This window comes from Nomascus leucogenys, chromosome 1a (genome assembly GCF_006542625.1).
Source record: "Nomascus leucogenys isolate Asia chromosome 1a, Asia_NLE_v1, whole genome shotgun sequence".
Taxonomy (NCBI): Eukaryota; Metazoa; Chordata; class Mammalia; order Primates; family Hylobatidae; genus Nomascus; species Nomascus leucogenys.
The window spans coordinates 94,912,114-94,938,886 of record NC_044381.1 but is presented as its reverse complement, the minus strand read 5'-3'; the positions used below and the strand labels follow the sequence as shown (position 1 = coordinate 94,938,886).

The following is a 26,773-nucleotide window of genomic DNA, read 5'->3' as shown; positions in this document are numbered from 1 at the left end:
GAAGAAAAAGAATCATTCCTGGAATCCAAGAATGGTTTAACATTAGGAAATCCATTAACAACCTAAAGTCACCACAGCAACAGATCATGAGAATAAAACCACGACTAATTCAATAGATGCAGACAAAGCATTTAAAATTCAACTATTGGTAAAAAAATTCTGAGAAAAAAAGAAGAGGAAATTTCTTTAACTTGACAAACAGTATTTACCAAAACTCAAAAGAAAATATCATACTTCTTGGAAAAATGTTAGAAGCATTCCCTTAAGAGCAAGAATATAACAACAATGTTTGCTTTCACTGCTTCTACTCCATATTGTATTGGAGGTCCTATCAGTGCCATTAAAACAAGTATAACAAATAAGAGGAAGATGAGAATAAAAGAAACAAACTGCTATTATTCATAAATAACATTATTAGCTACATGGAAAATAAGAAAATCTGCATGCAAATTAATAGAATTAAGAACAGAGGTCCACCCTGGGCAATATGTGAGATCCTACCTCTACAAAAAAAAATTTTCAATTAGCTGGGTGTGGTGGCATACGCCTACAGTACTAACTACTTAGGAGCCTGAAGTGGGAGGATCATTTAAGCAGAGGAGTTCAAGGCTGCAGTGAGCTATAATCAGGCCACTGCACTCCAGCCTGGGCGATACAGTGAGACTATGTCTCTAAAGTTAAAAAAAAATTAATTAAAAAGAGAGGTATGTAAGGTGGCTGGATATGATATCAATATACAAAATTATTTTTGATATAGCAGCAAAAAATAAAAAGTAATTTTTTTAGTGATGGGGTCTTGCTATGTTGCCCAGGCTGGTCTTGAACTCTTGGACTCAGCAATCTTCCCACCTCAGCAACTCAAGTAGCTGGAACTACAGGCACGCATCACCACACGAAAGTAATTTTTTGACAGTGGCTGGCAAGATGGTTGAATAGGAACAGCTCGGGTTGGCAGCTCCCAGCAAGATCAATGCAGAAGGCGGGTGATTTCTGCATTTCCAACTAGGGTACCCGGTTCCTCTCATTGAGACTGGTTAAACAGTGGCTACAGCCCACAGAAGGCGAGCCAAAGCAGGGTGGGGCATCACCTCACCTGGGAACCACAAGGTGTTGGGGAACTCCCTCCCCTAGCCAAGGGGAGCCATGAGGGACTATGCCGTGAGGAATGGTGCATTCTGGCCCAGATACTATGCTTTTCCCATGGTCTTCACAATCCACAGACCAGGAGATTCCCTCAGGTTCCTAGGCCACCAGGGCCCTGGGTTTCAAGCACAAAACTTACAGCCTTTTGGGCAGACACCAAGCTAGCTGTAGGAGCTTTTTTTCATACCCCAGTGGCACCTGGAACACCAGCAAGAAAGAACCATTTACTCCCCTGGAAAAGAGGCTGAAGCCATGGAGCCAAGTGGTCTTGCTCAGCAGATGCCACCCCCATGAAGCCCAACAAGCTAAGATCCAATGGCTTGAAATTCTCACTGCCAGCACAGCAGTCTGAAGTTGACCTAGGACACTTGAGCTTGGTGAGGGGAAGGGCGTCCGCCATTACTGAGACTTGAGTAGACAGTTTTCCCCTCACAGTGCAAACAAAGCCACCAGGAAGTTGCAACTGGGCGGAGCCCATGGCAGTGCCACAAAGCCATTGTAGCCAGACTGCCTCTCCAGATTCCTCCTCTCTGGGCAGGGCATCTCTGAAAGAAAGGCAGCAGCCCCAGTCAGGGGCTTATAGATAAAATTCCCATCTCCCTGGGACACAGCACCTGGGGGAAGGGGTGGCTATGGGCACAGCTTCAGCAAACATAAACATTCCTGCCTGCCAGCTCTAAAGAGAGCGGTGGATCTTCTCCCAGCACAGCGCTCAAGCTCTGCTAAGGGACAGACTGCCTCCTCAAGTGGGTCCCTGACCCCTGTGCCTCTAGACTGGGAGACACCTCCCAGCCAGGGTGGACTGACACCTCACACAGGAGAGCTCCAGGTGGCATCTGGCGGGTGCCCCTCTGGGACGAAGCTTCCAGAGGAAGGAACAGGCAGCAATCTTTGCTGTTTTGCAGGCTCCACTGGTGATACCCAGGCAAACAGGGTCTAGAGTGGACCTCCAGCAAACTCCAGCAGACCTGCAGCAGAGGGGCCTGACTGTTAACAAGGAAAACTAACGAACAGAAAGGAATAGCATCAACATCAACAAAAAGGACGTCCACAGAGAAACCCCATCCAAAGGTCACCAACATCAAACACCAAAGGTAGATAAACCCATGAAGATGAGGAAAAACCAGTGCAAAAAGGCTGAAAATTCCAAAAACCAGAACGCCTCTTCTCCTCCAAAGGATCACAACTCCTCACCAGCAAGGGAACAAAACTGGACGGAGAATGAGCTTGACGAATTGGCAGAAGTAGGCTTCAGTAGGTGGGTAATAACTAACTCGTCCAAGCTAAAGGAGCATGTTCTAACCCAATGCAAGGAAGCTAAGAACCTTGATAAAAGGTTACAGGAACTGCTAACTGGAATAACTAGTTAAGAGAAGAACATAAATGTCCTGATGGAGCTGAAAAACACAGCATGAGAATTTCATGAAGCATCCACAAGTATCAATAGCCGAATCAATAAAGAGAAGAAAGGATATCAGAGATTGAAGATCAACTTAACGAAATAAAGCATGAAGACAAGATTAGAGAAAAAAGAATTAAGAGCAATGAACAAACTCTCCAAGAAATATGGGGCTATGTGAAAAGACCAAACCTACGTTTGACTGGCATACCTGAAAGTGACAGGGAGAATGGAACCAAGTTGGAAAAAACTCTTCAGGATATTATCCAGGAGCACTTCCCCAACCTGGCAAGATAGGCCAACATTCAAATTCAGGAAATACAGAGAACACCACAAAGATACTCCTCGAGAATAGCAACCCCAAGACACATAATCGTCAGATTCACCAATGTTGAAATGAAGGAAAAAATGTTAAGGCCAGCCAGACAGAAAGGTCGGATTACCCACAAAGGGAAGCCCATCAGACTAACAGCAGATCTCTCTGCAGAAACCCTACAAGCCAGAAGAGAGTTGAGACCAATATTCAACATTCTTGAAGAAAAGAATTTTCAACCCAGAATTTCATATCCAGCCAAACTAAGCTTTATAAGCAAAGGAGAAATAAAATCCTTTACAGACAAGCAAATGCTGAGAGATTTTGTCACCACCAGGCCTGCCTTACAAGAGCTCCTGAAGGAAGCACTAAATATGAAAAGGAAAAACTGGTACCAGCCACTGCAAAAACATACCAAACTGTAAAGACCATCGACGCTATGAAGAAACTGCATCAACTAACAGGCAAAATAACCAGACAGCATCATAATGACAGGATCAAATTCACACATAACAATATTAACCTTCAATGTAAATGGGCTAAATGCCCCAATTAAAAGACACAGACTGGCAAATTGGATAGTCAAGACCCATCAGCATGCTGTATTCAGGAGACCCATCTCACGTGCAAAGAAACACATAAGCTCAAAATAAAGGGATGGAGGAATATTTACCAAGCAAATGGAAAGCAAAAAAAAAAAAAAAAAAAAAGCAGGGATTGCAATCCTAGTCTCTGATAAAACAGACTTTAAACCAACAAAGATCAAAAAAGACAAAGAAGGGCATTACATAATGGTAAAGGGATCAATGCAACAAGAGGAACTAACTATCCTAAATATATATGCACCCAATACAAGAGCACACAGATTCATAAAGGAAGCTCTTAGAGACCTACAAAGAGACTCCCACACAATAATAGTGAGAGACTTTAACATCCCGCTGTCAATATTAGACAGATCAATGAGACAGAAAATTAACAAGGATATTCAGCACTTGAACTCAGCTCCAGACCAAATAGACCTAACAGACATCTACAGAACTCTCCACCCCAAACCAACAGGATATACGTTCTTCTCAGCACCACATCATACTTATTCTAAAATTGACCACATAGGCCGGGCACGGTGGCTTACGCCTGTAATCCCAGCAGTTTGGGAGGCCAAGGTGGGCGGATCACGAGGTCAGGAAATCGAGACCATCCTGGCTAACATGGTGAAACCCCATTTCTACTAAAAATACAAAAGATTAGCCGGTGTGGTGGCAGGCGCCTGTAGTCCCAGCTACTCGGGAGGCTGAGGCAGGAGAATGGCATGAACCCAGGAAGCAGGGCTTGCAGTGAGCCAAGATCACGCCTGGGGGACAGAGCAAGACTCCATCTCAAAAAATAAAATAAAATAACATAACATAAAATTTAAAAAAATAAAAAATAAAATTGATCACATAATTAGAAGTAAAACACTCCTCAGCAAATGCCAAAGAACAGAAATCATAACAGTCTCTCAGACCACAGTGCAACTAAATAAGAACTCAGGATTAAGAAACTCACTCAAAACTGCACAACTACATGGAAACTGTACAGCCGGCTCCTGAATGACAACTGGGTAAATCACGAAATTAAGGAAGAAATAAGTAAGTTATTTGAAACCAATGAGAACAAATACACGACATACCAGAATCTCTGGGACACAGCTAAAGCAGTGTTTAGAGGGAAAATTATAGCACTAAATGCCCACAGGAGAAAATGGGTAAGAGCTAAAATCGACACCCTAACATCACAATTAAAAGAACTAGAGAAGCAAGAGCAAACAAATTCAAAAACTAGCAGAAGACAAGAAATAACAAAGATCAGAGCAGAACTGAAGGAGATAGAGACTCAAAAAACCCTTCAAAAAAATAAATGAATCCAGGAGCTGGTTTTAGATAGACTGCTAGCCAGACTAATAAAGAAGAAAAGAGAGAAGGATCAAATAGAACCAATAAAAAATAATAAAGGGGATATCACCACTGATCACACAGAAATACAAATTACAACCAGAGAATACTATAAACATCTCTATGCAAATAAACTAGAAAATCTAGAAGACATGGATACCTTCCGGAACACACACACCTTCCCAATACTTAACCAAGAAGAAGTCGAATCCCTGAATAGACCAATAACAAGTTCTGAAATTGATGCACTAATTAATAGCCTACCAACCAAAAAAAGCCCAGGACCAGATGGATTCACAGCCGAATTCTACCAGAGGTACAAAGAGGAGCTGGTACCATTCCTTCTGAAACTATTCCAAACAATAGAAAAAGAGGGAATCCTCCCTAACTCATTTTATGAGGCCAGTATCATCCTGATACCAAAACTTGGCAGAGACACAACAAAAAAAGAAAATTTCCGGGCAATATCCCTGATAAACATCGATACGAAAATCCTCAGTAAAATACTGGCAAACCGAATCCAGGAGCACATCAAAAAGCTTATCCACCATAATCAAGTCGGCTTCATACCTGGGAAGCAAGGCTGGTTCAACATACACAAATCAATAAAAGTAATCCATCACATAAACAGGACCAATGACAAAAACCACGATTATCTCAATAGATGCAGAAAACGCCTTCGATAAAATTCAACACCACTTCATGCTAAAAACTCTCAATGAACTAGGTATTGATGGAACGTATCTCAAAATAATAAGAGCTATTTACGACAAACCCACAGCAAATATTACACTGAATGGGCAAAAGCTGGAAGCATTCCCTTTGAAAACCGGCACAAGACAAGGATGTCCTCTCTCACCACTCGTATTCGACATAGTATTCGAAGTTCTGGCCAGGGCAATCCGGCAAGAGAAAGAAATAAAGCGTATTCAAATAGGAAGAGAGGAAGTGAAATTGTCTCTGTTTGCAGATGACATGATTGTATATTTAGATAACCCCATCGTCTCAGCCCAAAATCTCCTTAAGCTGATAAGCAACTTCAGGAAAGTCTCAGGATACAAAATCAATATGCAAAAATCACAAGCATTCCTATACACCAATAATAGACAAACACAGACCCAAATCATGAGTGAACTCCCATTCACAATTGCTACAAAGAGAATAAAATACCTAGGAATCTAATTTATAAGGGATGTGAAGGACCTCTTCAAAGAGAACTACAAACCACTGTTCAAGGAAATAAGAGAGGACACAAACAAATGGAAAAACATTCCATGTTCATGGATAGGAAGAATCAGTACCGTGAAAATGGCCATTGTGTCCAAAGTAATTTACAGATTCAATGCTATTCCGATCAAGCTACCATTGATTTTCTTCAGAGTTAGAAAAAACTACTTTAAATTTCATATGGAACCAAAAAAGAGCCCATATAGCCAAGACAATCCTAAGCAAAAAGAACAAAGCTGGAAGCATCATGCTACCTGACTTCAAACTATATTACAAGGCTACAGTAACCAGAACAGCATGGTACTGGTACCAAAACACATATATAGGCCAATGGAACAGAATAGAGGCCTCAGAAATAATGCCATACATCTACAACCATCTGATCTTTGACAAACCTGACAAAAATAAGCACTGGGGAAAGGATTCCCTATTTAATAAATGGTGTTGGGAAAACTGGCTAGCCATATGCAGAAAACTGAAACTGGACCCCTTCCTTATACCTTATACAAAAATTAACTCAAGATGGATTAAAGACTTAACCATAAGACCTAAAACCATAAAAACCTAGAAGAAAACCTAGGAAATACCATTCAGGACATAGGCATGGGCAAAGACTTCATGATGAAAACACCAAAAGCAATGGCAACAAAAGCCAAAATTGACAAATGGGATCTAATTAAACTAAAGAGCTTCTGCACAGCAAAAGAAGCTATCATCAGAGTGAACAGGCAGCCTACAGAATGGGAGAAAATTTTTGCAATCTATCCATCTGACAAAGGGCTAATATCCAGAATCTACAAGCAACGTAAACAAATTTACAAGAAGAAAACAACCCCATCAAAAAGTGGGCAAAGGATATGAACAGACACTTCTCAAAAGAAGACATTTATGCAGCCAACAAACATACGAAAAAAAGCTCATCATCACTGGTCATTAGAGACATGCAAATCAAAACCACAATGAGATACCATCTCACGCCAGTTAGAATGGTGATCATTAAAAAGTCAGGAAACAACAGATGCTGCAAAGGATGTGGAGAAATAGGAAAGCTTTTACACTGTTGGTGGGAGTATAAATTAGTTCAAACATTGTAGAACACAGTATGGCAATTCCTCAAGCATCTAGAACCAGAAATACCACTTGACCCAGGAATCCCATTACTGGGTATACACCCAAAGGATTAGAAATCATTCTATTATAAAGACATATGCACACGTATGTTTATTGCGGCACTGTTCACAATAACAAAGACTTGGAACCAACCCAAATGCCCATCAATGAAAGACTGGATAAAGAAAATGTGGCACATATACACCATGGAATACTATGCAGTCATAGAAAAGGATGAGTTCATGTCCTTTGCAGGGACATGGATGAAGCTGGAAACCATCATACTTAGCAAACTAACACAGGAACAGAAAATCAAACACCACATGTTCTCACTCATAAGTGGGAGTTGAACAATGAGAACACATGGACACAGGGAGTGGAACATCACACACCGAGGCCTGTCGGAGGGTGGAGGGCTAGGTGAGGAATAGCATCAGAAGAAATACCTAATGTAGATGATGGGTTGATGGATGCAGCAAACCACCATGGCACATGTATACCTATGTAACAAACCTGCACATTCTGCACATGTATCCTAGAACCTGAAGTATAATTTTTTAAAAAAGAAATTTTTTTTAATTAAAATTGGGGCCAGACATGGTGGCTTAGGCCTGTAATCCCAGCATTTTAGGTCAAGGCGGGCAGATCACCTGAAGTCAGGAGTTCGAGAGCAGCTTGGCCAACATGGTGAAACTTCGTCTCTACTAAAAATACAAAAAAAAAAAAAAAATTACCCAGGCATGGTGGCACATGCCTAGTCCCAGCTGCTTGGGAGGCTGAGGCAGGAGAATCGCTTGAACTCGGGAGGCAGAGGATGCAGTGAGCCAGGATCACACCACCGCACTCCAGCCTGGACAACTGAGTAAGAACTTGCCTCAAAAAAAAGAAGAAAAAGAGCAAAGTAAGAGTATCAAGTCACAGAGTTATCAAGACTTACTAGACTAAAAGCAATAGAAAAAGATACTGTGATATTGGTGCAGAGATAGCCAAAGAGAACAAATGAAACATATGGAACAAATGAAAAAGGTTATTAACAGGCCAGCTCATATATGGGCATTTGATATACAAAAGAGAGAAAATTGCTGAGTTGTGGGGAAACGAGGGTGTATGTAATAAATAGTGTTGACATTACCTATCCATATACAAAAAAAAATAAAATTAGAACCTTACTTTTTCTTTTTTTTTTTTTGAGCCAGAGTTTTGCTGTTGTTGCCCAGGCTGGAGTGCAATGGCACGATCTCAGCTCACTGCAACCTCTGCCTCCTGGATTCAAGCGATTCTCCTGTCTCAGACTCCCAAGTAGCTGGGATTACAGGCGCGTGCCACCACGCCCAGCTAATTTTTGTATTTTTAGTAGAAACAGGGTTTCATCATATTGGTCAGGCTGGTCTTGAACTCCTGACAAACAGAGAGCCAAATCATGAGTGAACTCCCATTTACAAACGCTACAAAGAGATTAAAATACCTAGGAATACGACTTACAAGGGATAATAAGAGAAGACACAAACAAATGGGAAAACATTCCATGCTCATGAATAGGAAGAATCGATATCGTGAAAATGGCCATCAGGTGATCTGCCCGTCTCGGCCTCCCCAAGTCCTGGGATTACAGGCATGAGCCACCCCACCCGGCCTAGAACCATACTTTATACCATACACAAAAACTAATTAAAGGTAGTTTTGCAATCTAAATATTGAAAGCAAAATTTCAACTTTTAAAGGAAAATACATCTTTTTACCTCAAAATAGGAAGACACAAAAAGCACATCCTTGGCTCACACTTGTAATCTCAACACTTCGGGAGGCCAAGGCAGGAGGACTGCTTGAGCCCAGGAGTTTGAGACCAGCCTGGGCAACATAGTGGAACCCCTTCTCTACAAAAAAATTTTAAAAATTAGCTGGGTGTGATGGCATGCATCTGTAGTCCCAGCTACTCAGGAGGCTGAGGCAGGAGGATGGCTTGAGGCCAGGGGAGTAGAGGCTGCAGTGAGCCATGATCATGCCACTGCACTCCAGCCTGAGTGACAATGACACCCTGTCTCAAAACAAAACAAAACACATACCATAAATAAAAAGATAATAAATTCAACTACATTAAAATGTAAAACTTCTTTGCAGCAAGTCATCAGAAAGAGTGAAAACATCGTACCACCTGGGCAAAAAGATTTGCAAAGCATATAACCAGCAAAGCATTTATAGCCAGAATATATAAAGAACTTACATAGTCAGTGAGGAAAAGATTAAAAGCCAACAAAAAGGCAAGAAATACAAATAGGCACTTCTCAGGAAAAAATATCCAAGCAGCTAGTAAACGCCAAAAAGATAATCAATCTCAGTTATAATTATGAAAATGAAACAATGAGCTCTATCATTTTTATACCTAACTACTCTTAGTTTACGGCACAATTAAAGTGACAGAAGAATCGTTATAGAACTTGTCCTCTTATTTCTATGTGTATATCTATAATCTTGTCTAGATTTGATAAAAAGTTATCTGCAAAATGGGCACTATGGGTTTTTTTTGCTTGTTGTTGTTGTAGTTGTTATTTCTGAGACAGGGTGACACTCTGTTACCCAGGCTGCAGAGCAGTGGCACAATCACAGCTCACTGCAGCCTCAACCTGCCAAGGTCAAGCAATCCCCTTACCTCAGCCTCCTGAGTAGCTAGGACTACAGCCACCTGCCACCATGCCCAGCTAATTTTTCTATTTTTTGTAGAGGTGGGGGTCTCACCATGTTGCCCAGACTGGTCTTGACTTCCTGAGCTCAAGCAATCCTCTCGCCTCAGCCTCCTAAACTCTTGAGATTACAGGTGTGAGCCGCCATGCCTGGTGGGCACTATGTTTTTTAAATGCTATAAATATTTTTAACCCATTTATGCCTAGTGTTCCATTACTGGAATGTTAAGCTTGTGGGAGTTATTTATATCCTACTGTTCAAGGTCATCACCAAGATCTGATTTTTCACACACACATAAAAATTGCAACCTTCAGCATAAATGGGTTAAATGCAAAATAAACAGAACATACAGAAAAATACACCTATTTTTTTCCCATAGAGAATTCTGCCCAAAGATGTGGAAATAGGTCTAGACAGACAGAAACTAATTCTATAGCCCAACATCCTAACTGCATCATTGAGTGTATATTTTGTAAATCTAATCCACACTATACTAATTATACTAATATTTTCAGTAATGCCAGGTGACAAAATCGTTGCAAAGTCTTTTTAAAGTAACAGCTGCAAAACTTCTAAAATTATCTCAGTTTTTTTTTTTATGGTCCTTTCTTTGTGCCCTATCTCCAATACAGCTTCCAATGCAACTCTATTCTTTTTTTTTAATTACACACAAATGATGAGCTAAAGTACTATTTAATTTTGTTTTACTTAGTTTACTTTTTTAACTACTATACTCAGAAAAGGCTTGAAGAGATGAATTTAGCTTAAAAGTTATGCAAAATGACAGTACCTCACAATGCTGGCGAGAAGCTTGAATTTCACATTCATATTTGTTCTTTACAGATTCTAAGCAGAGCTCTCTATAGATTCCTGCAACCAAACACAATTACTCTGATTATGTTAGCAATGAGGAGTTCCATTATCACTTCCCTACAGGAATTCTGTCCTCACTGTATTTAATAAGATGGATCAAGAAAAAATTGAAAAGTGAGTCTAACTTTGTCTTTAAAGACTAAAAATAAAAAGGCTCACTTAAAATATATATCCAAAAAGATTAGAAATTATAAGAGCTAGAAAGAAACTGTACTGCTAGTTTTTGTTCTTAATCTATTCTTCTAAAGATTACTCCTAAATGTTTGATACAGAATGATCAAAATGAAAATAAAACTCTTTTCCTGTGAAAAGCAATCTCTCAAGTTTCTCAAAATAGCAACGGAGACAATAAACTCCGGTGTCATCAATCACATATACTCAGAGTTATGGCTACATACTATACCCCACCAAAACCACTTTTTTTTTAACTATTATTTTCAATCCAAAGCTTCCATGAGGAGTAAATGTATATAAACTGATATAACAAAATCAATTATGTCTGCAGTGCTCCTGACAGGACTTTATCTAGAGGATGGATACCCAAGATAGTTTAACTTAGACCCTAACAGGACAATAGTACAAAATAGGTAACATGGCCATGCAAATATGTCACTACAAAAACGGCACACAAAGAGCTCTGGATATGTATTCTAAGCTTTATGCCATAGTTGGCCCTAGAAATGTAATTATCTCTCTTTGTATATAGTAAAGGCAAGAGACAGATATCTGGAACTACGTCATCAGCAACACATTCACACGCACTACTCTGCAAAATCAAAATATAAAAGAGGCCAGAGTAGAAAAGTAAATAATCGACTCAAGTAATATTTCCTGATCATCCATGTAACCTAAAAGAACAAAGAAAATTAGGGATATTTTTACTTCTAAGGGTATGTTAAGTCAATATGTAAAGATAGCAGTGAAGAGTATCATATCATCTACATAATATTAAGCACTCAAAAATAAAATTTGGTTAAAGGAGGGCTTAGTAAAAAGAACTTATTATCAACAATGCCTTAGGTGTTATCTAACAGGTACATAAGGGTCAATTAGTGCCACATAAGAGGAAAAGCAACCAGCATCTCCACTAATTAAAGTTTAGCTTTTGACTATGAAAAATCATATATATCCCTTGATTATGAGTGCTAGGACATGATACTGAGGCTGGATCCCATTTACAAACACAAGACTGAAATGTAACCATACAAATATAGTGCATCTTTGTTTATTTGTAGCCACAAATGAGTAACCAAACTTATCAAAGTAAAAAAGAAAAATCAAATTATCTAGTTTAAGGCAAGTTTCCTGTTCTATAATATCCTGATCAAACATTTTTAAAATTTTTTATAAATTAAAAAAAATCCTATCACTTTTACATATAAAAAAATGCCAAGAGCACTTAATCTAATAGGGAATTAAAGTGTGATAGTAACAGTCTCTCTTAATGAAAGTATCATGGTTTCCAGTTGTATCACCACATGTGGAACTATCTTCTCAACAACACTGTAAGCAACTTGAGGGCTTTTTTTTTAAAATCCCCCACAGCAGCAGAGCAAAGCAAGAGGTATTTAATAAATACAATAACTGTGGGCTAACTAAAAGTAAAATATTCTGGTCGATGTAAATATGCTTGTAATCCCATCAACATAAAACACTTACTTGATAAACACCTTTTAAAGCTATTGAAGAGTTTACATTCTATATATGGAAAAGATTCTTCACTTTCCTACCTGCTACCTTTGTACGAATTTGCATATTTTCCTGTAAAGTTGCCAGCGGTTCCAAGTATTCTGGTGCTTTTCCAGCTATGACTTCTTGTAGTTTTGCATCCACCTGACTTAATCGTTCTTTATAAAGTCTTAACAAAGCAAAAATTAATATGTTAATTTAAAAATCTCAACAAAGGCTAACAATTTGCCATTTCTATACATTATTTGTTCCCAATATCATTTATATTCTAATAATCTATCAAATGTATTTTTGCCTTGATCTCAAGCAGAGAACTCAGTTACATCATTTGACTTTATGCACATAATCACAAAACAGATACCTATCTATCACTCTTTAATGGTCAATTCCCAATACAAAAAATAAAATTGAAATAACTACTTTTTGGCACTACTAATGTGTGTTTTTGTTTTAACCACAGAACAATAAAACCAATTCTAAGAGAAAAGGTCATTTAAACACTGAGTTTAAAAGAAACAAAGAAATCATTTTGAACAGACATTACCAGTTGTCAAAATAAATAATTACTTAGCTTCTCTCTACCTTTCCTGAAAAGGAGTCAGTATTACCGTATTCAGGCTACTTAATTTTTTTTTTTTTTTTTTTTTTTTGAGACATAGTCTCGCTCCGTCACCCAGGCTGGAGTGCAGTGGCGTGATCTCGCTCACTGCAAGCTCTGCCTCCTGGGTTCATGCCATTCTCCTGCCTCAGCCTCCCGAGTAGCTGGGACTACAGGCACCCGGCTAATTTTTTTTTTTTTTTTTTGTATTTTTTTAGTAGAGACGGGGTTTCACCATGTTAGCCAGGATGGTCTCGATCTCCTGACCACGTGATCCACCCGCCTCAGCCTCCCAAAGTGCTGGGATTACAGGCGTGAGCCACTGCACCCGGCCCAGCCTACTTAATTTTTTAAAAGAACAAAGAGGAAGTAGACTAATAAAGGTAAAACCAATGTCTTTATGAGCTGACATACTACGTTTGTCTCAACTACAAATGAAGAAGCCATAACAAAATTAGTTGCTCAATGAACAAGGAACTCAAAAATGGGGCAGGAGGTCCCTGTTACAGGCCACTTACAAATACTCTAATTTGCCAGCTGTCACACCAATACGTTTAGAGTATGATACAACTCAGTGTTTATTTTTGGCAATAATCCTGCAGGACAGAACTAATTTTTTTTTTTTAAGACAGTGTCTTACTCTGTCGCCCAGGCTGCAGTGCAATGGCACGAGCACAGCTCACTGCAGCCTTGACCTCCTGGGCTCAATCGATCCACCTGCCTTAACCTCCCAAGTAGCTGGGACCACAGGCACGTACCACCACGTCCAGCTAATTTTTAAATATTTTGTGGAGACCAGGTCTTCCGATGTTGCCCAGGCTGGTCTCAACTCCTGGGTTCAAGCCCACAAAAAACCCCTGCCTCCAAACCCTCTGTCCAGTTAATGAGGTCTTTAGTAGACAAACAATAGCTGAAGCCTCTTTCAAATTGGTCAGTCTCATAAAATACAAAAGGGAAAACAGCTGAAACTCAATCTAGTTGCTCTTGTGCTAGTATACAAGTGACAAGGTTGAGATTCAGTGACAATGGCCTTATAAAGTCACTACTTACTGATCTTTGAGATCGGTAAACTGTTTTTCAAGATTGGACATTTCATCCAAACATTCCATTCTTCTTCTCTCACAGTCTTCATCATCCATTTCTGTTAATAAAAAGGCAAATATAAAAGATAAACTTAATTTTCAAATTTATCTGAACATCTCAAATATATCTGAACGTAATTCAAATAGGAAGAAAAACTGTAATATGAAGGGAAGACCTATATTAAGCCTTAAAAGAAAATAAACAACATTTATCAAAAATAATAATTTCTGCTGGGCGTGGTGGCTCATGCCTCTAATTCCAGCAGTTTGGAAGGCCAAGGCAGGAGGACAGATTGAGCCCAGGAGTTCAAGATCAGCCTGGGCAACATAGGAAGACCCCATCTCTACAAAATATAAAAATATTAGCTGGGCACGGTACCATGAGCCTGTAGTCTCACCTACCAGGAGGCTGAGGCAGGAGGATCGCCTGAGCCCAGGAGTTGGAGGCTGCAGTAAGCCATGACTGTGACACTGCACTCCACCCTGGGTGACAGAGTGACCTAGTCTAAAAAAAAAAAAAAAAATCCACTATAGATTTAATCTAAAATACAGATGAGTATATAAAACTATACTGGTCTCTAGACCCTCTTATTTTTAATCATTTTTAAATCACTTTAAAGGACTGACTATAAGCTATGACTATAAAGTAATTAGCCCACTTTTGGTTTCTTTTCCACCAACTCACCAGAATGTAGCACCAAAATGACTGTGTCCTTTAAAGGCTAACATTGCTCAAAAACATTTTTGGGATTCTTCTTTCAGAACTGCTCACATGGCTGATTTGCCTGTCACATAAAAAAAGAAAAGTGGCCGGGCGTGGTGGCTCATGCCTATAATCCCAGCACTTTGGGAGGCTGAGGCCAGAGGATTGCTTGAGCTCAAGAGTTCAAGACCAGCCTGGGCAACACGGTGAAACCCCATCTCTACTAAAAATACAAAAATTAGCCAGACATAGTGCTGGATGCCTGTAATCCCAACTACTCGAGAGACTGAAGTGGGAGGATCATTTGAGCTTGAGAGGCAGAGGTTGCAGTGAGCCCAGATTGCGCCAGCCTGGGCAACAGAGACCCTGTCTCAAAAATAAAGAAAAGAAAAGTGAAAGAAAGGCCAGATATGGTGGCTCACGTCTGTAATCCCAGCACTTTGGGAGGCCGAGGCAGGCAGATCACCTGAGGTCAGGAGTTCGAGACCAGCCTGACCAACATGGAGAAACCCTGTCTCTACTAAAAATACAAAATTAGCTGGGCGTGGTGGCACACGCCTGTAATCCCAGCTACTTGGGAGGTTGAGGCAGCAGAATCGCTTGAACCCAGGAGGTGGAGGTTGTGGTGAGCCAAGATCGTGCCATTGCACTCTAGCCTGGGCAACAAGAGTGAAACTCCATCTCAAAAAAAGAAAAAAAAAAGAAAAAGAAAAAAGAAAACTAATCTTATTATGTTTACCACAGGCTCTCCTGGTCTGTCATTCCTACGTTCCCTTGTTCCATCTCCCCCTATTACTATCAGTGAGAAAGAGGCAAATGAGAAGGAAAATACAAATTTTTTAAGGAAAGCAACTGTTAATTACCAGGTCTGTCCTATAGTCCACATTTTCTATGTTCCCATCACATATATTCATTCATCAAAATAACTGAAGCACAAAATGATCTGCATCTTGATCTTCATCAAATAAAAGTCAAACTATGAGAAAGAGTTAAATCACGTTCAATTATTTTTATATAACAAGGAAGGCTATGACTCATTTTTTTCAAATTTTCTAAAACAGATTAAAAATATTTCTAGCTTTTGATTGCTTACTTCTTGGCTACTTAAAACTTGGTCCCTCAAGATGACTCACTATCCAAGGTCTCTGGATAGGAGAGGCTTTTCTGTAGCCTTAGAATTTGCTCAGTACCAACATTTCAGAAGAAAACACTGTGAAAGTTTAACATGAAAGACATATGGTAGAACAGAGATGCTTTAACAGAAGCAAACTGCAAAATTTATTTAAACAATTTCTTTGCACTTAAAATTTTGACTTGCAGTTCAAATTATTATCACATTCTTCAAAAATTAAGTTGTCCATTATTTTTTGGGATGGAATTTTTAAAAGTTAAAAATCACAACAGTCAACATAAAAATTATAGGGGGAGAATTTTAACAAATAGAATTTTATGAGATCCTTGCTCCTATCATAAATGCAAGAACATTTGAAGACAAAATACTTTATAGATCTAAGAAACATATTCACAAACAGGCCAGGTGCGGTGGCTCACGCCTGTAATCCCAGCACTTTGGGAGGCAGAGGCGGGTGGATCACTTGAAGTCAGGAGTTCAAGACCAGCCTGGCCAACGTGGCAAAACCCCATCTCTATTAAAAACACAAAAATTAGCCAGGTGTGACGGAGGATGCCTGTAATCCCAGCTACTCAGGAGGCTGAGGCTGGAGAATCACTTTAACCCAGGAGGCAGGGGTTGCAGCGAGCCAAGATCGTGCCACTGCACTCCAGCCTGGGTGACAGAGCAAGACTGTCTCAAAAAAAAAAAAAAAAAAAAAAGAAATATATTCCCATACAGTCTAGATGTTCTCCTTTCTCTACATTTCCCGCTTTTGAAATCTCACCTACTTTCATGGCAGGGCAGATGACTTACAAATTATTCTCCCCTTTCCATATCAGGCAAGTTCCAATGTCATATTTCCATTTACCAGTTGGGCATTCTTAAACATACTGCCATCACTCCAAAAGCAACACATCGGCCAGGCACGGTGGCTCACACCTGTCATCCTAACACTTGGGGAGGCCAAGGCAGGCAGATCACCTGAGGTCAGGAGTTCGAGACCATCCTGGCCAACACGGTAAAACACAAAAATTATCTGAGCATGGTGGCGCATGCCTGTAATCCTAGCTAGTGGGGAGGCTGAGGCAGGAGAATCGCTTGAACCCCAGAGGCGGAGGTTGCAGTGAGCTGAGATCACGCCACTGCACTTCAGCCTGGGCGACAGAGACTCTGTCTCAAAAACAAAAAACAAAAAAACCAACACGTCTGGCCGGGCACGGTGGCTCACACCTGTAATCCCAGCACTTTGGGAGGCTGAGGCTGGTGGATCACCTGGCAGGAGTTCAAGACCAGCCTGACCAACATGGTGAAACCCCGTCTCTACTAAAAATACAAAAAATTAGCCAGGCGTGGTGGTAGGCACCTGTAATCCCAGCTACTCGGGAGGCTGAGGCAGGAGAATTGCTTATACCCTGGAGGTGGAGGTTGCAGTGAGCCAAGATGACACCACTGCACTCCAGCCTGGGTGCCAAGGGCAAAACTCCTTCTCAAAAAAAAAAAAAAAAAAAAAAGGCTGGGCACAGTAGCTCATGCCTGTAATCCCAGCACATTGGGAGGTTGAGGTGGGTGGATCACGAGGTCAGGAGTTCGAGACCAGCCTGGCCAACATGGAGAAACCCTGTCTCTACTAAAAATACAAAAAATTAGCTTGGTGTGGTGGCACCCGCCTGTAATCACAGCTACTCGGGAGGCTAGGGCAGGAGAATTGCTTGAACCCAGGAGGCGGAGGTTGCACTGAGCCAAGATCACACCATTGCATTCCAGCCTGGGTAACAGACCGAGACTCCATCTCAAAGAGAGAGAAAAAAAAGAAAAGCAACATGTCTGAAATACTCTTATCTTTCACCTTCATCTCAAATCTTTCACTTTTCTATTTCTGTTGATGCTACCACCACTTTCCTGGTATCTTGGTTTTTTCTCTTACCTTCAATCCTAAACTTGCATTCATCAATCCTGTTTTGTGCGCTCTTTGAAATCACTCACATCTATACTTTCCTGTTCCTTTCCGAGCTCAACTCCTTCTCCCAAGGTTTTCACGCTCTTTTGAATAAGCCCTAAACTCTGGCCCTTGTACTTTTTCTTACATTCCTCTCCCTGTAGGGATACCCACCACCCCAACCCAAATTCTACTCATTCTTCAAGATAAGGTAATCCCACCTTCTTCAGCTAGGCTTTGTGACCACCCAATATTGAAACGATTTCCTCTGCCTCTGAATTCCTACAGCAATATTTAGTTGAGCATTCATTTGGCAATTTAATCAAGTGGTGACGTATCATAGCTCTTTAAGTAAGCCCAGATAATAACTATTTATCCCTCATATTGAGTACTGTCCAGTGCTGCACAAAGAAGTCACTCATAAATATTTTTGGATGGCTGATTTATTGATTGAAATTATATCCTTCCATGGAGATTTGCTTTGCAAGAGAAACATGAAAAGAGGGCATCTGGGTGATACTAGGCTGTCATCAACCTATCATCAATGCTTCCTTTAGATAACCAAAATCAGGCCAAGACAAAGAAGTCAGTCTCATCTCCATCATTTGAATCGAAAGAAAATAATCCCGGTAATCACAAATTCCATTTCACTTTAGAATAACCATTCCTAAAATTTTGCAAAATTCATTTGTGGTGTTAATCTGCCCTCCTTCTCCCCCACCCAAAATAATTTAAAACAGCCCAAAGTTAGAAAAAATTGAAGGGAAGAAAAGAGTTGGAGAATTTTCAACGCTGCCAAAACTCAGCCAATTTATAAGCATAAGAAGATCCAAAATGAGCCCGAATGTTGGTCCCTTCCTCTCAGTCTTGCAAACTTCAGGGAGCTACTGAACGGGACCTCTCTCAAGTTAGCCCCCGAAAAGACACTGATGTAAAAGTGCTGACCGGCAAGTTGACTTGCAAACTGAGGTTAATCACTAAGCCGACCCTCTGTCCCGGCAACCCACTCGCGCTGAGAAGTGAGGGTTGCAAAGGTGAAAATAGGGAAAGAGGTCGGTGGGCTGGGGAGAGGAGGCATTTCCAGTTTGTCTGCTGCGGGAAGTTCTCCGCCTGGGCCGGTCGCTCCAGGGCACCACCGGGGGCAGGACCGCGCCGCGTTCGGGAGCTGGACAAGCCCAGGCCCGCCCCGCCCCGCCGCCGGGACCCATCAGGAGCCAGACAGCGCCCAGCGACGGGTCCGGGTGCAGCCCAGGGCCCAGAGCCAGTCTCCGCCCCTTCCCTCTGTCCCCGCCCCGCTTTCCCAGCAGGACGCAGCCGCCTGGCGTGCGGAGAGCGGCCTGTCGCGCGCTGAGCGCGGGGGCTCAGGGTCCCAGCCCTGCTGGGTCGCGCACCTGAGCTATCTCCATCCTCGGAGACCGACGAGCTCTCAGTGTCCTCGTCCTCGGAGCTGCTCCCCTCATTTTCGGCGTAGTCCACCTCCATCTCATCGTGATGGTTGGTCTCCTTCTTATCCCCTCGGGAATGGACCGGCATTTTCCAGCCGCGCCGTCGCTTTCCACTACCGGCGCCCAGCCCGGCCACCGCCGCTTCAATGAAGGGCGCGCGGAACGCCCCGACCCACCCAGCCGCCGACTTGCTCGCCCCCTTGGCTCCTCCCCGCCCCCGGCCCGGGCCTCACAACCTAACCCGCAGGCTCTGCGATGGGAGCTCTGCCATTGGCGGAGGCCGTCCACCGAGCCAGAGGGCGGGGCTTGCCCTGCTCTGGTACGATTGGTTGCCCGCAATTACGACGCGGCCTTCCGATGCTTGCCAGGAGTTGTAGTTCATAGGGCTGAGACCTGCAGGGGCTGCAAGCTTCCATGCCTCGGCAGCCCTGATCACTTCTTCCTTCTGGACTTCAAGTCCCACAAGGCACGAAAGCTGACACTCTGGATCGCAGTTTATAAACTAAACAGAAACAGATTGTGCGAATTTAGTCTGTACTTATCTATTTCCCGCCAAGGGATTGTTTGACCTGCCTGACCATCAGAGATGTTACTGTTAGATGTGAAAATGTCTTTTGCCTAAAAGGATCTTTGCCTGCTCATTGAGCCTGGGGAACTGGAGAACCGTCTCTTTTACTAAGCACTTTTATTACCTACCACTAATAAACTGTTTTATTTAATTATTAACTATAGACGATAACTTGCACTTTCTATGTTGTGCAAAAATCTTTAAATTATTCTTGAAACTTTCACAATTAATACAGTTTTATCTTGGCATTTTCAATCTCGTATTTTTTGCGTTTATTTTTTACCAAATGCAGTCGGAAAATGCCATCAGTCCTGATTTAACTTTAGTTTTCAATGAAAAATACAAACTTAATGAGATGTACTTTCTCAAAAAAAGGGTACATAAACAAGGAAGACTCAATAGGTATCATAACTCATTAAGTGACCATTTATCCTCTGTATCAAGTATCTTGGTAAGCTCTTTACATGGGTTTAGTGAGTTTAATTCTCAATTTAATAGCCCTGAGTTAGGTGCCATTGTTATTCCCATTTTACAGATAAGGAAACTTCCTTTGCAGACCAATCTTAAAACTATATTTTACCCGTTATAACGACAGAGTTTCTTCTTCTTGAAGTGGCAATTTGCCATTGAAAGATAGTACAGGCCGGCAGGGTGGCTAACGCCTGTAGTCCCCACACTTTAGGAGGCCGAGGCGAGCGGATCACTTGAGGTCAGGAGTTCGAGACCAGCCTGGCCAATATGGTGAAACCCAATCTCCAGAAGGTGAGGTGAGAGAATCGCTTGAACCTGGGAGGTCAAGATTGCAGTGAGCCGACATCGCACCACTGCACTCCAGCCTGGGTGACAGAGTGAGACCCTGTCTCCTTCTCAAAGAGAAAATTTTAAAAAGTTCATAGAATATTGTGGATTGTATAGCATTGCATTCTCAAAGACAAGCTCCAAAGATATGCAGTTAAATTTGCAATTTTATTTAATTATCTATCTATTTATTTAGAGACAGGACCTCATTCTATCGCCCAAGCTGGAATGCAATAGCAACCTCAAACTTCTGGGCACAAGCAATCATCTCGCCTCAACCTTCCAAATACCTGAGACCACAGGCACATGCCACCATGCCCAGCTAATATTTTCATTTTTTTTTAGTGACAGGGTCTAGCCCAGGGTGGTCTCGAACTCTAGTCTAAAGCAATCTGTCCACCTCAGCCTCCCAAAAGCACTGAGATTCCCAGGTGTGAGCCACTGTACCCGACCTAGATTTGTAATTTAATGACAGAAAACCTTCTAAGTGCTACCCATCTCTTACAGAGTAAAATACAAAATAAGGGATGTGTATTATATTTAGTGTCAGCCTACTTCTCCCTTTCTCATTGTACAATATTGTCCAAAATTGAACTCCTTATAGTTTCTAAACACACAAGCTGTTTCCCGTTTCAATGTCTTTGCACATTCTATTTCCTTTACAACCCTGTTCCTCTCCTTTTCTTTTTCAAAGCCACTTTTTAGACAACACATATCACCGTCAGCACCTCTACCATTCAGAGCACTCCTGTTCCTTCAGTTGACTGCTGTATTTTGAAATTTGCAAGTTTATACTTGTTCCTATCACAGTATATTGTAAATTGTTTAGCAAATGCATCTCACCTATTGGATTGTGAGTTCCTTGAAAGCAGAGGTTGTCTTAAGCTGAAATGCAAATACAAAGGAATGCAGTGGTCAGGCAGGTCAAGTTAAAAGAGAAAGCTTTACATGAGTGGTACGGATTAAACGGGGCAGCTGCATTTGGCCCCAGCCAATTGTTACTACCTGAGAATTTTGGCCTACCAATGTCAGACCTTCTGATTTCAAAGAGAAACCGGAAATTTGGATATCTTTGGAAATATCTAGAACTATAAACATTATCTCAAGTGATGTTTTTTGTTTTGTTTTGCTTGTGTTCTTTAAACTTCAGATCAAACAAAAACGGCTGTGGGTAAAATCCCTGGCCTCTAAATATCAGCAGCTATCAGAGTGTGTGCTAAATGGTAACAATTAGATTTCTGGTCACTCAATGTGCCAATTATGTTATGTGCTTAAAGTACATTAATTCACTGAATCCTCATAACAATCTTATGAAGTCGATACTATTATGCCCTCCATTTTATAGATGAAAAAACCAGGGCACAGAGCAGTTAGAGTACTTAGCCAAAGTCACACAGCTACTACATAGCAGATCTAAGATTTGAACTTGGGTAGTCTGACATAAAAATCTGTGTGCAACCACTGGCATACAGTGCGCCTCTAGTGGTTGCTTTCTGTTTCTGCTGTTCCAGGAAAAACAGGAAAGGTGGAAAGGAGGAGGCATGGGTTCTAGCCTCCTAGTAACCAAATTATAAAGTTTGGCAAACCACATAATCTCTGATCCGTTGTAAAACAAGAAGTTTGCAGTGTGTTAACTTTAGGTTCTCCTCCAGCTCTAAAATTCCTGTCATCATTAAGTTTAATTTTAAGGCAGACAGAGTAATAGGAGATCACGCAATTAGAGTTGCATGAGAGTATTTTGCCTAAGGCAAGAGTTTCTCTCACCTCCTCTCAAACAGATTTTAGAAAAGATGTGTAGGGAATGTGAGAAGAACCATAATAGGGAAAAGTTAATAAGGCTAAAAAATAATTTTGTTGATTTAGAAAATACAAAATAAAATAAAGTCATGGAAGCAGAATGAAGTTTCCTTAATCAAGGCAGTTAAAAGGGTAATAATGATTATTATTATTATTATATTATTATTATTATGCAGTTGGGAGGTCCAGTATGCCTTACATTTATAAAGCACTTTACATTTTACATAGGGCCTATATAAACATTAAATATATTTTAAGTCTCACTTATTAATCCATTCATATTTACATATTTGTAGAGCTCTGAAACTCATAGCCAGTCATCATCAAAATCTCCTATATCTTCATTCTCTTCCCTGAACTGTTCCCTCATTCTTGTTCTAAAGGAAATATGGCTCTCCCTTAGGACCTTGCTCTCTTTGTACCCTCCCCCTCCTCCTGAGCCTTGTCATGGAGTGGGTATGCTCCTCGTTGTCCCTTTTCCATCCAGAGGCTCCTGCTTCCCTCTTCCCTAAAATCTGCCAGTTTGTCATCAGGATATACCACACAGTATATATGTGGGTGTCATCTATATAACCCAGGGTCACTCCCTCTCACGTTTTGAAGAATTTAGCTCTTGGCTCAGTGTCATTCTCTCCAATAACACACCTGTCATAATTCTTGGTAGATAATCCCATAGCACTCCATCTCCTACTGGGTTTGCTCTGGTACAAAGTAGGCATATAGTAATTTTGGCATTTTCCTTCTAGTTTTCCTCCCCTATCTTCTTTGGGGTATACTTTTTTTCTAGTCTGTTTTGTGTAATATTTTAAGTCATAAATATTTAAACACAGAGAAAGGTATTCAGAACATTGCATATGTAACACAGTACCTACCTCTCAGCTCTGTCAAATCTTAGCATTTTACATTTGCTTCCGATGCTTCTCAATCCTAATTCTCTCCTTCCCTTTCCAGAGTAACTATTATCCTGTTTTTGGTTACCATGTGCTTTGGTTACCCATGCATCTATTCATACTATTTTTGTATATGTATCCAAAAATAATATATAGTATTGTTTGGCCTGTTTAAAGTGCTCATGTTTTCATTTTATTTATTTTATTTTTTATTTCAGAAAAATGTTGTGGTTTATTGTATCATGAGGTATTGAAACATCTGAACAAATCAATGTCTGGGCGGTGAGGCAGCTTCTTTCTCTTCACTTCTTTGGGTTACTACAGCAACTTGTCAGTAGATTAAAAAAAAAAAAAAAGGACAATCTTTTGCATTACTTAAGTCTTTCCAAGGCATGCGCTCGTACAATACAAACTTCTCCAGTCAGAGGCAACTAGTCTAGCGTCCAAACATCATGCACAACACCTCGGCGGCAGCAGCGCACTGCGCCCACTCCCGCCGCGGCCCTGCTCATTTGTGCATGATATTTGGAGCATCTGGAGGAGTGGGAATAGCACTGGGGAGAGGAGGGAGGAAGAAACAGCATGAGTGCCTGCTGAGAGGTCAGCCGAAGTTGTGCAGGGCGAGCCTGAACATGTCATGGGTGCAAACCCAACCATTGTTGATGTTCTTTAATAGGAACATCTGGTGTAACCCCATGATGGGGGTCTTTATCCGCCTTAAGCTGGCCCACAACCATGTTGATGATGCAGCTATGCGGCGTGAACTGATGGTCCTGCGCGATGATGCTGTGCTGGATTTTCTGGAACCGAAGGTTAGACAACTTCTCCACAATGGCAGCTTTCCCCTGGAACTGTTGTCCTTCCCACGTAAGGCATGATGCGTCAATGTAAATTGCGCCTAGTTGGGTTCTATCGTTATCAAATAACTTGTAGTAATGTGGAATGAAGCTGGATCCTATCTGCTCCCAAATTGGCTTGTCTCCCACTCTGGACGGTCACCCGGCCTCGCGGAGACCTGAGGGGCTGGCACGATGGCTGCAGCGGCGGCGGCAACCCAGCACGGTCTCAAAATGCTCATATTTTTAAGTGGTCTCATGCATTACATATGCTACAACTTGACTTTCTCCTTAGTGATGTTTTTGAGATTTACCCATTGTGATTCAGGTAGCTCTCATCCAGTTATTTTTACCTGCCATAACATGTTCCATTTAGTAAATATATTCTATTGAATGAATATTACAGATTACCCATTTACCTATTAATGGACAGGGAGGCTGCTCCCAATTTTTTCACTATTAAAAACAGTTGTCTCAGACCCAGCACAGTGGCTTACGCCTGTAGTGCCAGCACTTTGGCAGGCTGAGGCAGGCGGATCGCTTGAGATTGGGAGTTGGAGACCAGCCAGGGCAACATGGCGAAACCCCGTCTCAACAAAAAATACAAAAATTAGCCGGGCATGGTGGTGCGTGCCTGTAGTCTCAACTACTTGGGAGGTTGAGGTAGGAGGATGGCTTGAGCCTGGGAGGTCCAGGCTTCAGTGAGCTGTGATTGTGCCACTTCACTCCAGCCTGGGTGACAGACAGAGTAAGCCTCTGTCTTAAAAAAAAAAAAAAAAAAAAAAAAAAAGTTGCCTCAGTGAACATTGCATTTTTTTGTTTGTTTGTTTGCTTTTTTTTGGACAGAGTTTTGCTCTTGTTGCCCAGGCTAGAGTACAACGGCACCATCTGGGCTCACTGCAGCCTCCGCCTCCCAGGTTTAAACAATTCTCCTGCCTCAGCCTCTGGAGTGGCTGGGATTACAGGCGCCCACCACCACACCCGGCTAATTTTGTGGTTTTAGTAGAAATGGGGTTTCACCATGTTGGTCAGGCTGGTCTCGAACTCCTGACCTCAAGTGCTTCACCCACCTCAGCCTCCCAAAATGCTGGGATTACAGGGATGAGCCACCGTGCCCAGCCATGAACATTGTTATATGTACCTTTTCTTCAGGCATATGTGTGAGAATTTCTCTTGGTCAGTGTCTCCACAGTGAGAGGAGTGTATTCGAGAACTGTATCCTGGTGGGCAGGAAGGAAATATTAAAATATGTATTTATAAAATTTTTAATTTCATCTTTGTTTGGAATAAAGTAGGTATAAGGAAGCAGTTAGAATTCCAGGTTTTACTCTGATTTACCCTCATTATATTCCTTGTGCTTGTTTTTAATCAGCAGATCCACCTTCTGAAATAAAGCAAATTTAATTCCAAGCTCCACCACATGGTGGGGCAGAGACATCAGCTACACAATCCGTAAACTTTGTCTACTGATTGACTCAGGTCAAATGCTAGGAGCTGGAAAAACAAAGATAGGACACCAGAGCTGCTATTAATAGCTAGTATCGAATCAGGATAAATATTCTCATCATTCAAACTAAAGGGGCTTTAGGATCTACACTGACAACTAGATGAGACCAACTTATAATTACTCCAACTACGTGAAACTGTGATTCCAATTGCTTAAGAATGAAACAATCCCCCAGGCTCAGTGGCTCACGCCTGTAAACCCAGTACTTTGGGAGGCTGAGGGGGGCAGATCACTTGAGCCAAGGAGTTTAAGACCAGCCTGGTCAACATGGTGAAACGCCGTCTCTACTAAAAATACAAAAAGTAGCTGAGCATGGTGGTGCACACCTGTGGTCCCAGCTACTTGGGAGGTGGAGGCATGAGAACTGCTTGAACCTCAGAGGCAGAGGTTGCAGTGAGCCAAGATCACACCACCACACTCCAGCCTGGGTGACAGAGCAAGGCTCTGTCTCAAAAATTTGTAAGCTGAACCAGTTGAAATGTTTATGGTGTTGGCTATTGTTTGTGCTGTTAATCATCAGTCCTCTTCAATCAGGGCATGACCAAGATTAACTTTTTCCTCCCAAATTGATGTGGATGGTCTAATGCTGTGGGCTTCATCTTCAACATCATCTTGTCCCTTCTTCAAATAAGTTATCTGTTTGTAAACCGCTGATTTATTTGGAGCAACATCCCCATAAACTTCTGGTAAAGCATCAGTGATTTCACTATCCTTCCATCCAAGCTTCATCATAAATTTGGTGTTTGTTCTTGCTTCAACTTTAGCAGAATTCACATTGCTCTGATAGGGGCTCTTTACAAACTGATGTTTTATTCTTCTCAGTGCCTCAAACTAGATTCTGTCCGGGCATGTTATAACAAGTTAATATAAGCTTATTTTGTTGAAAAAAAAGTTGACCTCTATAGTTTTGGGATTTTTTTTGTTTTGTTTGTTGAGACAGGTTCTCCCTCTGTCGCCTAGGTTGGAGTGCCGTGGTGTGATCACAGCTCACTGCAACCTCTGCCTTCTGAGCTCAAGCAATCTTCCCGCCTCAGCCTCCCAAGTAGCTGGGACTACAGGCACATGCCACCATGCCTGGCTAATTTTTGTATTAGCCATGGGCAACATGTCTCACCATGTTGCCCAGGCTGGTCTT

General features: G+C 41.4%; 1 protein-coding gene and 1 pseudogene across 2 annotated transcripts in view; both read right to left on the bottom strand.

Annotated features, from left to right (window-relative positions):
- Window positions 1-19,528, bottom strand: part of BRMS1L (BRMS1 like transcriptional repressor) — a 46,795-nt gene extending 27,267 nt beyond the window's left edge. The window contains exons 1-5 of one of the 2 annotated variants that reach the window (XM_030813625.1): window positions 19,189-19,518; window positions 15,611-15,723; window positions 14,013-14,103; window positions 12,406-12,533; window positions 10,593-10,672 (exon numbers count right to left, since the gene is read on the bottom strand). In XM_030813625.1, coding sequence (XP_030669485.1) covers window positions 10,593-10,672; window positions 12,406-12,533; window positions 14,013-14,101 — 297 coding nt within the window. In that variant the 5' untranslated portion in view covers window positions 14,102-14,103; window positions 15,611-15,723; window positions 19,189-19,518. Of the gene's footprint in view, window positions 1-10,592; window positions 10,673-12,405; window positions 12,534-14,012; window positions 14,104-15,610; window positions 15,724-19,188 lie in introns of both variants that reach the window. The other variant, XM_030813619.1, reaches the window with a different exon arrangement.
- Window positions 19,529-23,896: 4,368 nt separating this feature from the next.
- Window positions 23,897-25,569, bottom strand: LOC100600029 (annotated as a pseudogene).
- Between the last annotated feature and the right edge of the window lie 1,204 nt (window positions 25,570-26,773).